The 12,728-nt window shown below is 38.9% G+C and overlaps 1 protein-coding gene across 4 annotated transcripts in view; it reads left to right on the top strand.

Annotated features, from left to right (window-relative positions):
- NPAS3 (neuronal PAS domain protein 3) overlaps positions 1-12,167 on the top strand; it is a 1,088,750-nt gene extending 1,076,583 nt beyond the window's left edge. For all 4 annotated transcript variants that reach the window (XM_051977274.1, XM_051977273.1, XM_051977276.1 and 1 more), the window contains 2 exons: positions 3,558-3,673; positions 10,719-12,167. In XM_051977274.1, coding sequence (XP_051833234.1) covers positions 3,558-3,673; positions 10,719-12,088 — 1,486 coding nt within the window. In that variant the 3' untranslated portion in view covers positions 12,089-12,167. The remainder of the gene's footprint in view (positions 1-3,557; positions 3,674-10,718) is intronic.
- Positions 12,168-12,728: the final 561 nt, after the last annotated feature.

The raw sequence follows: 12,728 nt of genomic DNA, 5'->3' as shown, positions 1-12,728 counted from the left end.
AAGATAATATGAGAATTATCCATATTTTGTAGATGAAGGAACTAAGTTGGTGACTTGCAAGTCTCACAGAACTATAGGTTAAACATGGGGAAGCACCCCAAAGACAAAAGCCACATAATTGCTAAGTGTTAGAAGATCTTGGGAAGTTCAGTTTTGAACTTGAGGTAGAAATATCTTACAAGTCATTAGAAAGATAGGTCTGGAGAGGTAGATTGAGGGTAGAATCAGACCTTCACAGATCAAGAGATAGAAGAAATTGCAGAAACTATGTGGTTGAACAACCCCATTTTACAAATAAAGAAACCAAATCCCAGAAAGGTGAAATCATTTGTCCAAAGTCACACATATCGGTATGATCTCAAAGGATGAGATCAGATGAGCAAACTAGCCAAATAGCAATGGATAAAAATTCTTTCCAACCTCACCTCTGGGATTTAGATAAACAGGAAACTCAGCTGAATACCTTAAAACTCAGGAGCAAATATTCTCTATGACCTGATATTCAAGCCAGGCCACTGGGAAGCCATCCAAAATGCACCCCTGTCTCTTAATTCTAAAATGGTTCTTCTACTTTGGGCTTCTCTTGGCCTGCAGCCACAAAATGAATCCTGCTCATAGTCTAATTTGGGAAACTTCCAATAGAGCTTATGAACGGAAGTTGTTGCCCTTTGGCTGATACTCTAGACAGTGAGTACTGAGCCCCATTTTTCTTCAAGACAGCCAAATGGAGCCAAGGAGCTAAGGATCCTGGCTCATCTGCTCACTGACCCCTTCAGTTGTTTTCAGGTAGTTTGGGATGTCTCTGATTCAAAAGTAAGGATTTGCGCTCTACCAATAGCATATCAATCAGACGCTAATGATTATGACTTTTATGAAGACCTTAATGTGCACCACTTACTGAATCCTCATATATCTTGATTTTTTTTTTTTTTTGCTTTTTCAACCTCTTTTCCTCTACTTGGAAGGAGATTTTAACTCTTTCACTAAAGGGAGAGACTGCTATGAGTATGAGAAATTCAGACTTTTTCCCATTTTAGTATTATGGGTTGTGCTATTTTTGTGATATAACCAAATGACTTTGGATATCTCTAATTTATGTGCTTTTTATAGAACAGAGATTATGACAGATCATAATATTCACCTTCTAAGCAGAAATAGCTAAATTATTGTGGGTTTTAAACTGTAATTAGACACAATGCTATTTCAATTTGGTATTGGTGGTGGTGGTGATAATAGTATAGTAATAATAATAATTATCATTATTATTATGCCTAGCACTTATAACTGCTTTATGCTTTGTAAAATACTACATATAATATATACATGTGTATGTATACACACATACAAACATATAGATACAATATCATGTAATCTGCCTTCTGATTTTTCTTTTTTTTAAGATTAAAGGTATGAGTAGAAGTAAGGAAGAAAGAGAAATAAAGGAAAGTTCAAGTCATCTTGCCTGGGGTTGGGCAAGCTAATTGGAAATCTCATTCTGATTTCCATAGGTTTCTTCCCCTAGACCAAGAGGAATGAGAAATGAAAAAGAGTTTGGGCAACAGTTATATAATATGATCCAGCTTTTTGATTCCAGGGTTACAATCACAACAGTGGAAGGACTGTTCTAGCTGTACCTAAAAGCAATATTGAAAGCAGTAGTAAAAGAAGTTGGGAGTCATGCTTGTGCTTATGTGTGTTTGTTTCATTTCTCCAATAAGGAAACATTCAATAAGCACCTACTATGTATCAGTCATTGTGCTCGATGATAGAGATAAGAAAGCAAATGTGAAAATAACTTCCTCCTTAACAGTTTAGTTAAAAATGAAAATAAAGAATGGAAAGTTAGGCAGAAAAGCATTGGAATGTGTTCAAAGCACAGTTGGTAATCTCAATTGCCTGGACATTGAACACAAATAGAGAAACAGAAGGACAGCTCCATATCTACCCCCATCACATCAAAATTCTGTTCTCTGAAGGTAGCTAATAGTTTTTGACTGGTGAACTATGAATAGGAGAGACCTGAGAAGTCGTTTAATTGAACCTTTTACCAATGAGCTCAGTTAATTACTAAAAGGAAAGCAATCCAGGAAAGTAAGTCATACCAAAGGCTGAATGACTATCCTCTCTACTTCTCCAGGAGATATTTGCAATGCTGGATGATAAGGTTCTTCAAATCAGGGAAGCTTTCTTATTTATTTTTGCATTGACCTTAACAGCCTATCACAGTGCCTTAAATACAATAGATACATCCTAAATATTTGTTGAAAGAATGAAAAAAAAATATCTTCCTTCTGTTGTTGTTCTTCCTTCCTTCTTGAAGAGAACCAATGCCATCTGGAAGGTGATGTCTTGATGTCTTAAACTCAAAGGAATGAGGATTTATTCAGTAGAGTTTACTATTTTTGATTGGTCAACAAGGTTTTACTGAGGAGGTCCTACATGTTCTCTTTGCCATTGAGGGAAATAGGTTGAATTAGAGAGTGATCTAAGACATGAGCCTAGTTTTGAAAAAGACTTGGGTTTATACCTTAGTTCTATCACTTATTAGCTATCTGACCTTAGACACATGAGTTGTTAACATTATAGGGGTATTTTTTTAGCTGAACTTGAGTTTTTCCCATCTATAAAATGAGGATAATAATATCTTCCCTGACTACCTCATGGAGTTGTTGTGAGAAATACATGAAAGCCTTTGGAAACAATAAAGCTCTATATGAATATGAATTAATAGTAGTAGTCTCACATGTAAAGCCTGCCCTGATATTTTCCCAAAAGAGAAGTGATGCACACTAACCAAATGGCCTCCATTTGATGGAAAAGATCTGCTTTATAATTTAACACAATAAAAAGAAAGCACTCTCTTCCTCCCTCTCCTCCCCCTAACAAATGGGGCCAAATCTGATCCTCCAGGCTCACTTTTGCACTGGAACTCTTCCCCAATGCAATCAGGTTTCCAGCTAACAAGCCACAGGTGTGCACCACATGAACAGATGAAAATGTGATTGTAATGGGTGTGTTGACAGTTTGGTAGCCATAATGCATGCATCCCAAGGTACACCTGTGCATCTGTCATAGAGTTAGGTTGTTAAGGTTGTAGGGATTTTTTTTCCCTTCCTCAAATAGCTTTAGACATCTGAACAGGTGAGCAGCAACATCAATGGTCCATGACAAGGGCTCTTAGACTCCTGGAAACATGAGGAGTGTGAAAAGAGATATCTTTCCCTTTCTTGATCCTTTATTGGAAGTACTAGCTAGAGCTCTCTCAGTGTTACTCTCCTGTCCTCAGAGTTTCTAGATTATTAAAAGATTTTTATCGGTTTTCATGTAGCATTTAGCTATCAAGTTGTTACACCAGGATGTTTCTAAATGGATCACATTCCCAAACTAAATGTTCAAAAAATGCTGTGATGAGTGGAGAGGAAAGTTTTACTATCTTATTTCTTTATTGAAATTCTTAACTTCAGATGCTTGGGGCAGAAAAAGAGGGAAGAGGAGGTTTAAAAGAAATTATCCAGCATTGGTTTATTCGCATTCACTCCTAATGTCCTCTTTCACAGTAACCCAGAATACAAGGACACTCCAATGGATATTGCGCAACTCCCTCATCTGCCAGAGAAAACCTCTGAGTCCTCAGAGACCTCGGATTCTGAATCAGATTCTAAAGACAACTCAGGTAAGGCAAAGAGTCCAGTTTCTTCTCCCACTTTAAAATCTCAGTTTGAGATTTAGAGAGGACCTTCAAGGTCATCTACCCCACCCCTCTCATTTTACAAATGACCTTGGAATAGTAGCATCTCTAGACCTGGATTTAAACCCATCTTTGACACATTATCATACCCATTGACATTTGACTAAATTAACTTCTGTAAGCCTCAATTTTCTGTAAAACGGGAATAACAATACCTGTAATACTTACTCTTAGGGCTGGATATATTTTTGGACCAAACTTTCCTAGGAATAGGGCAAATACGGACAGTAGATAGGGCTCCAGATCTGGAGTCAGGAGTACTTGAGTTCAAATCCAGCCTCAGATACTTACTAGTTGTATGACTCTGAGCAAGTTATTTTACCCTGTTTGCCTCAGTTTCCTCATCTGTAGAAATGAGTTGGAGAAGGAAATGGCAAAGCACTTTAGTATCTTTGTCAAGAAAAGCACAAATGAGGAGACCACTAGATGATGCAGTGGACAGAACACCAATCCTAAATTCAGGAAGACCTAATTTCAAATCTGGTCTCAGATACTTCCTAGCTGTGTGACCCTTTATATTTCACTTAATCCTATTTGCCTTAGTTTCCTCGTCTGTAAAATAGAGATAATAATAAGCACCTATTTTCCAGGGTGGTTGTGAGGATCAAATGAGATAATGTTTATAGTATAGTGTTTATAGTAAGCATTATATAAATCTTTGTTATTATTTTAATGTAAGTGCCATTTATTTTTATCTTTGTTATTTAACTGCCTAAGGTCATATAGTTAAGTTGTTAAGTATCTGTATTTGAACTCAAGTCCCTTAACTCCATGATTTTGAGTCTTGTCTTTTCAAACTCCTGCCATAGGGCAGGCAGTTCAGAGATAGATGAACTCATCTGAAAAGGGAGAAGTGAACGGGTTTATAATTATTTACTAGTCATTAAATTTCAGTGCTGTGCTAGCAACCTCATGGAACAGAACCTTCCATCTTTCTTCCCCCCATTCTTCCCCCTACCATCTAACAGCCTACCCTCTTGAAGTAAGCAGCCCTGCATGGTCTTTTATTTTTTTCTTTGAAGAAATACTTAACTTAATTACTAAAATATTAATATTCCAAAAAAGCACATAAGCAACAACCACAACTGGCAATGAAACCTTTAGGTTGGAGTATCTAATTGTACCTAGGGGCTTCTTGTTCCAAAAGATATAAATGTAACTTATAGCTTAATTGGAATTAAGCAAGGGAATGCCATCTTTTCCCATTTTCCTTTTTAATTTGGTAAACACTTCCTGAGTTACTCTTTGGGAGCAGAGTAAAAATAAGATAATTCCTTATTTTGTCCTCTATCCCCAAAACAAGAAGACTCCAATTCAGCCTGATGGAGCAAGCATTCTCCTAACCCTCCCTTTGCTGGCATGATATGCATCATTAGGGAGATTAAGTCATGGATTTTTAACATCTCATTTCCAATTCCAGGCACTTGGAGGTAATAAAACACAAATATCTTAAAAATGGCCACTGGGATATAAACTCCTTCTGACTCCTGGCTGAGGACCCCAAAGATCATGCCAATATCTTTGAGATTAGATCACTTGAGGTGCCTTTTGGGAAATATATCCCTCCACTGCCCCCCAAAAAAAGCAGGGTTTTGCTATAAATTTTAAGACAGTGCTTGTCATTGTAGTGTAAGAGAAATCTCATTGACTCTAAGGTTAGAGGACCTGCATTCAAGTGTCATTTGACACTTGCCTGAATTATTATAGATTATATTAAGTGATCTTCCTAGTTATCAATTTCTTCACCTAAAAAAATTAGAATATGAGCTCTGTGAAGGCAGGTATTATGTTAATACACCTTTCTTTTGTAAGTCCAGTGCTTAAGACAATGCCTGACATATAGCATGTGCTTAATAAATGCTTAACTACCCATGAAGTTGGATGAAATCTTCTGAGATCCTTACAGCTGTAATTTTATAATCCTATGTTTTCACTTAGTACATAGCCCTGGGATATCTTCTTGTTTAATTAATGCAGTATTTGATGGGGGAGGAAGGGAAAAAACACTATTCCACTTTACTAAATTCTAATCTTTATGAGATAGAATTCTATTATCTTGCTATGAAAATCTATAAATTCTGGGTGGAAAGTATGATCACATTTACAAGATAAAATATTCCAGAGACCTGATGATGATTCTTCAAGCCCACCATAAGTCATTGAGATCTTGTACTGCAGTGGGACTAGTCCTTTTAGAATGCACATGTTCCTGAATATCATAGTTGATTGTACTGAATTCCATGTAAGGATTTCTAATAGAGCAATAGGTTCTTAACATGTGGGAGGATTCTGCTATTAAAATTCAGACCAAACTTAGTTAAAGCTTGGTAAGACTGGGAAATTTTTGTTTGATAGTTATAAAATATCATTCCCAATTTTTTTTTTGCTCATCCTACAACTTGATAAAGAGATAGATGTCAAAATATGTCACTCCAAAGTCTCTTTAATGGAAATAACTGGAGAAAGTTCAATTATCTTAAAAATATGAGAGGGGCTAGAAAAATTTAATTCCTATTTTCTCAATCTAAAAAAAATGCATATGTACATTTATGTATGTATGAATTATAGTATATATATAATTGTTATTATATGAAATATGTACTATAAGCCACACTATATATGGCATGTCATATATAATGATACACAATATAATTATAATTATATAATATAATATATTCATAGTATATAATCATTTACTATTATCCCCATTTAACAGAAGAGGTAACTGAGGCAAACAAAGGTTAAATGATTTTCCCAGAGTCACTGCTAAGTGTCTGAGGCCAAATTTGAACTCAGGCCTCCTTGTCTCCAAACCAGGTACTCTATCCACTGTGACACCTTTCTCTGGGGGGCAAATTCTCTGAAATGACATTCAACAATGTTATCTCTTTCCTCCACTATTAAGGGACACTAAGAACAGACTCAGTAATTTAGGATAATTGAGCCTAATTTAAGCCTTTCAGCTTCTTAATTGCTTTCCCTGCCTCAAATCTGTCCCCTTTCCAATTTATCCTCTACATGGTCACCAAAATGATTTTCCTAAAACCCAAGTCTGATCCCTGCTCCATCAATTCCAAGTTGCTTCTAGAAATAACTACAAACTCATCATTTTGGCCAAAAACATTGAGGATGCAGGATAAACTCACTCTGACCTTCCCTTCCAGCCTTATTATCGACTATTCTCCTTCACTCTGTCTATGGACTGGCTTTCTTTCACACCTGATATACATTCCTTCCTCATCTCTACTTCCTTAAAGTCATACTTTCTTTAAAATTCATCTCCACTTCATGAGATGTTACTAGGCCCCCACCTCCTTCCTAGTTCCTAATACTTTCCTTTTATTTTTATATAATATTTAATATATAAGTATATAATAATATATGAACATATCATCTCCTCCACTGTAATCTCTTTGAAGACAGGAGTGATTCCAGCTTTGTCTCAGTAAACCCAATACTTTGCACTTAATAGCTTGAGTTGATTGATACCTATATCCACCCTGTGAAGCCCACACATCTTTAGGTACTTATAGTATCTAAATGGATCAGTGAATTGTGTTTCTTGAAAGGTCTAAGACTGACTTCGCTCATAGGATCTGCTTGGCATGTAGTTAGTTTTTATGTCCAGAGTCGGGGACCAAAGGGTCTGGATAGCTACCTTTTGTTATATATATTTTAATATCCATGTGAATGCTTCCTCTAATGTGTATCACAGTCCACCCATACTTCCCTTCCCTTTATTGCAACTCTTTCTTATCCTTGTTCTCCCCTTAATTAGAGACAGTCCAGATGTGGAGATAATAGTTCCTATCCTGCCTACCTCACAGTTTGTTGGAAAGATGAAATGAGACAATGTGAATGTAATCCATGAGTCACTCAACAAACATTTGTTAAGCACCTGCAAAGTTCCAGGCACTTTGCAAAGCAAGGGAGACATAAACTTAAAGTTGCCTTCAGGGAGCTTCTATTCTATTAGAACATCCCTAATAGTACAATATTCTAATAGTACAATAGTAGAGTAATTGACAACCACAGCACTAGAAAATATGAAGTAGTAGTAATAACAGTAAAAGTCATATAGGTCCCTATAATTAATTCTTACATAGCAGGACAAAAAAAGTTATTGAAAGAGAAATTTGGGCATGATTTGCTTTATTCATTCAATCAATCAACAAGCATTTAAGCAGTGCACTGTGCTAATTGGCTAGAGAGAGAAAGCCAAAAAGGAAACAGACTCGAGGAAATCCCAAAATAAATATATACAAAATCAATATAAGGCTTTTTTTTTATGGGAAAGAAAAACACTTTGGACAAGAAAAGTCAGGAAAGGGCTAATGTAGGAAATAACCAATTAGTTTGTTAATTTAGTTCTTGAGAAAACCCATTCTGGAAGAAATGGATACTGTCTTTCATAATGAAGGATTTGGAGATATCTATAAACTCATTATTGTTAAATATATATATATGGAACAATAGGCAGCCATCCAGATTTGGTTCTTGGCTCTGGACATAAAAGCCAAGTTCATGCCAAGCAGGCTCTGTGAATGAGGACTTTTTGAGAAACACTCTAACATCATACTGTTATGTAGAATTGAGAAAAAAATGTTTAAAGAAAAATATTAGCTGTGATTGAGACAAATTTATACACATATGTATACACATGCACACACATACACACACACACACACACACACACACACACACACACAAATCTAGACTTCTAGGAAGACCAAGAAAATCTCCTTCCCCACTCCCAACTTCAATCCTTTTTTGTTATTGTTCTTTCTGTTGCACATTAAGAAAGTATTTATATCTGAATAAGCTACATCCCATTTGTGTATTTATAAAAATGAGTGTATATGAGTAAGAATTACTTCTCCCCCCCAAAAAAAAAAATCTCTTTTGCTTCAAAGTTTCATTGAGCTGAATTACTATCTCAAACAGAACTTTAAAGATCCTATGGTAGTTTAGACCGTAGCCAATAAAAACAAAATTAACACTAGGCTTACTAAGAAGGTTTTAACTAGATAACATAGAACATAGTTGAGTACTGGACTTGGAAGCAAGAAGACTTATATTCAAATTCTGCCTATCATATTAGCACTCAAGGTAAGAGTTCTCTATGAGGATAAAATCATACTGCTTTTATTTATACAATTAGACAATATGTTGTACATTTCTACAGAATTCCAAGTTTTGTTTTGGGTGTTTATTTGAGAAATCAGAACTTTCATATAGTGAATATGGATTAGATTATAAACATTAAATAATAAAATCTAAAAAGGAAGAGAAGTAAATTATTATGTTGTATATTTGGGGTAGGAAAATGGGGGGCAAGAGACAGTAACATAGCACAATTGAAAGGGCACTGATTTTGGATTCCCAGCATCTGACTCCAAATCTTGATTTTTAGGTGAGTCACTTTACTTTTTTGGCCTCAGTTTCCTTAACTGTAAAATGAGAGAATTGTATTAAATGACCCCTAAGGTCTTTTTCAGCTTGGATTCTTCAACTATGATTCTGTGATTATGCCAAGATGAGACAGCAAAGGAAGACTTTCATCTTAATTTAGTTTTAAGATTCACTTATCCCTTGAAGGATTCTGTAGATTATTCAGGCAAGGTGAATTTTTCATTAGCAGTATGGGGGGGAGAGGAAGCAAAAAGAGCACCAAATGAGGTGAATAGGCATTCTCCAAACCCCTTATACTTCTGAACTCCATCTTGCTGTTTGATTCCAGAGCTCAGCAAGGTGCCTGGCACACAGTAGGTGCTTAATATTTGACTGACTGATAACACCTGCAGCTGCCATTTTAAATTTTAAAGGTTTTCAAGAATGGAATCTTTTTCTGTAGCACCTTCTCTTTTCCTGCTTTTTTTCCCCCTCGTCCTTCTTGTCCTAATGTTCTCCTCTGATTGTCCACTGCTCTGTTTTCAGAACTTCTCAATGGAAACATGACTTTAACGATCCATTCCACTCCTCCCACTAGAGGCCCCAAGCTGCTGAGCAATGGGGCATATAGCAAAGGCCCTTGGAGACTGTAACAATTCTTAGATAGCTGAGTGGAACTTTGTATTTCACAATGTTATTCCTATCAGAGAAAAGAGACAGTCTATAGAACAGAGATGATTTGTACACCTTCTTATTTCAAGTGCCTGTTCACATAGCAACTAAATGATTTGATAAAGCCTAACACTATACCCTTACTCCACATAGTAGGTACTTGGTTAAGTTTTCTGATTGCCTAATTGATTCAATAAGAAAAGCAAGACTTTTGTTTGAGAACTGCTTTCCTGTGTGAGAGGTTGTGAACTGCTTTGATGATAAATATGAGCTAAATACAAGAGCAAATATAAATAAGCAGAGGCCTTTAAAAATGAGGAATAATGCCACTTGAGTTTGGGAATCTGAACTCAAATCTCTTCTGGTTCATTAACAGCAAAAAAGGTTTGTGGCTGTGGAGCCAGAGGTTGTGACAAAAGCCCCATGCTTTAAATCTTTCAGATTTAAAACTAGAAGGAGAGCTCCGAGGTCATGTAGTCCAACTTCATTTTACAGATAAGGTGACTGAGGTCCAGTTAGGTCAGAGAATTTGCCATAAGTGACATAGGTGGTAAAAAGCAGAGACTGGGGACCTCAGAGGTTAAGTGGTTTGCTCCCAAGACACACAGAGCTAAGTCTTGCCTCCCAATCTAATGTCATTTCTACTACACTAGGACTGCTTTTTGTCTGAAGTCTCTCCTAAACCCAGTCTTTTGAGACTAAAGAAGTAGAGATAAAACTAATCCAACCGTTCCCACCTCCTTCCAAGTAGATTCACGGAGAGCTGGCCAGGGTAGCCCCAGAATAGTGGGAAGGCTTTTTGTTTCTGTTTTTCACTCGGGGTTTCTTGTTAAGGGGCAATCGTGGCTCTTTTTGACATTCTCACTCTGCTCTCCTCCCCTCTCCTTTTCTCCCTTTCCATCCCCAGAGGACAACGAAAATTCCAAGTCCGACGAGAAGGGGAACCAATCGGAGAACAGCGAGGACCCAGAGTCGGACCGGAAGAAGTCCGGCCATCAGTCGGACAACGAAATGAACTGTAACGACGACGGCAACAGTTCCAGCAATCAGGACAGCCGGGACAGCGACGACAGCTTCGAGAACTCGGACTTTGAGACCCAGAAGGCCACCGAAGACAGCTTCGGCACGCTGGGCTCTATGCAGATCAAGGTGGAGCGCTACGTGGAGAGCGAGACGGACCTGCGGCTGCAGAACTGCGAGTCGCTGACCTCGGACAGCGCCAAGGACTCTGACAGCGCGGGCGAGGCAAACGCGCAATCTTCCAGCAAGCACCAGAAGCGCAAGAAGAGGAGGAAAAAGCAGAAGGGGGGCAGCTTGAGCCGCCGCCGGCTGTCCAGCACCTCGAGCCCCAACGGGCTAGACGGCGCGCTGGTGGACCCGCCGCAGCTGCTCTCGTCACCAAACAGTGCCTCAGTGCTCAAAATCAAAACTGAGATCTCAGAACCTATCAATTTTGATAACGATAGCAGTATTTGGAATTACCCGCCCAACCGGGAAATCTCAAGGAACGAATCGCCCTACAGTATGACCAAGCCCCCCAACTCCGAGCACTTCCCTTCCCCCCAAGCCAGCAGTAGTTTACACGTCTCCATTCCAGACTCTGTCCTCACCCCGCCGGGGACCGAGAACACTGCCAGCCGCAAATCTCAGTTCAGCACCTCATCCAATTCGGCCTTGGCCCCCGTCTCCTCCGACCCCCTGTCGCCCCCGCTGTCCGCGTCCCCCCGGGACAAGCACCCCGGCGGGGGCGGCGGCGGGGGAGGCGTCGGGGGCAGCGGGGGCGGCGGGGGCGGCGGGGGCGGTCCCAGCACGTCTTCCAACTCTTTGTTGTACACTGGGGACCTGGAGGCCCTGCAGAGGCTGCAGGCGGGCAACGTGGTGCTGCCTCTGGTCCACAGGGTCACGGGCACCCTCTCCGCCACCAGCACGGCCGCCCAGAGGGTCTACACCACTGGCACGATCCGCTACGCGCCCGCAGAGGTTACTTTAGCCATGCAAGGCAACCTGCTCCCCAACACCCACGCGGTGAACTTTGTCGACGTCAACAGCCCCGGCTTCGGGCTGGATCCCAAAACACCGATGGAGATGCTCTACCACCACGTCCACCGACTCAATATGTCGGGACCATTCGGGAGTGCAGTGAGCGGGGCCAGCCTGACCCAAATGCCGGCAGGGAACGTGTTCACCACGGCCGAGGGACTTTTTTCCACTCTTCCATTTCCTGTGTACAGCAATGGTATTCACACTACACAGACTCTGGAGCGGAAAGAGGATTGAGACATGACCACATTACTGTGTTTCCAGTGTTATACTCTCGAGGCATAGACTATGTTTTAATTTAGACCCTTAATTCTAGCACTTTGAATTTCAGCAGGTCAGCTTATTCTCTCAAACACGATGGGTTCCCCCATTCCATACCCTTTCTCGTTAACTTGACATTCTTTAACATTAAAAAATATTTTAATTTTTTTTTTAAATTTTTTGTTTGCCTCCAGAGGGTCAGAGTACCAGTTGCCTGCCATTTTTGTCTTCTTCTGAGAAGTGTGTGTGTGTTGTTTTATTTTTTTTTCTTTGCATCTTCATTGAGATGCCTTTAATGTGAGAATGCCTCTGCCATAGAATACTCAGTTTGTGGTAACGAGATTTTAAAAAGTGACAACCATTGGTTTTTTCCTTCGTCAAGATCTTGATGTGATCAAGATTGAAAGAGACAAGCATAAACAATGTGCCCTGTTTGACTAAGTCAAATGAAATGGGGTTTTTGTTCCTAATTCCTTTAAAAATAGGGGATAGTATTTTAGAATTTTATGCAGAATTTAATTCTCTTTTTATGATTAAGATTTTCTTACTTGCACATAAAAATAATTTGGGTTCTTAAAAACTTAATTTCTGGCCTGTGACTAGAATGTTAAAAAAA

Source organism: Antechinus flavipes, chromosome 2, assembly GCF_016432865.1.
Source record: "Antechinus flavipes isolate AdamAnt ecotype Samford, QLD, Australia chromosome 2, AdamAnt_v2, whole genome shotgun sequence".
Classification (NCBI taxonomy): Eukaryota; Metazoa; Chordata; class Mammalia; order Dasyuromorphia; family Dasyuridae; genus Antechinus; species Antechinus flavipes.
Note: the sequence above shows the minus strand (reverse complement) of the source record. Positions and strands in the feature narration are given on the sequence as shown.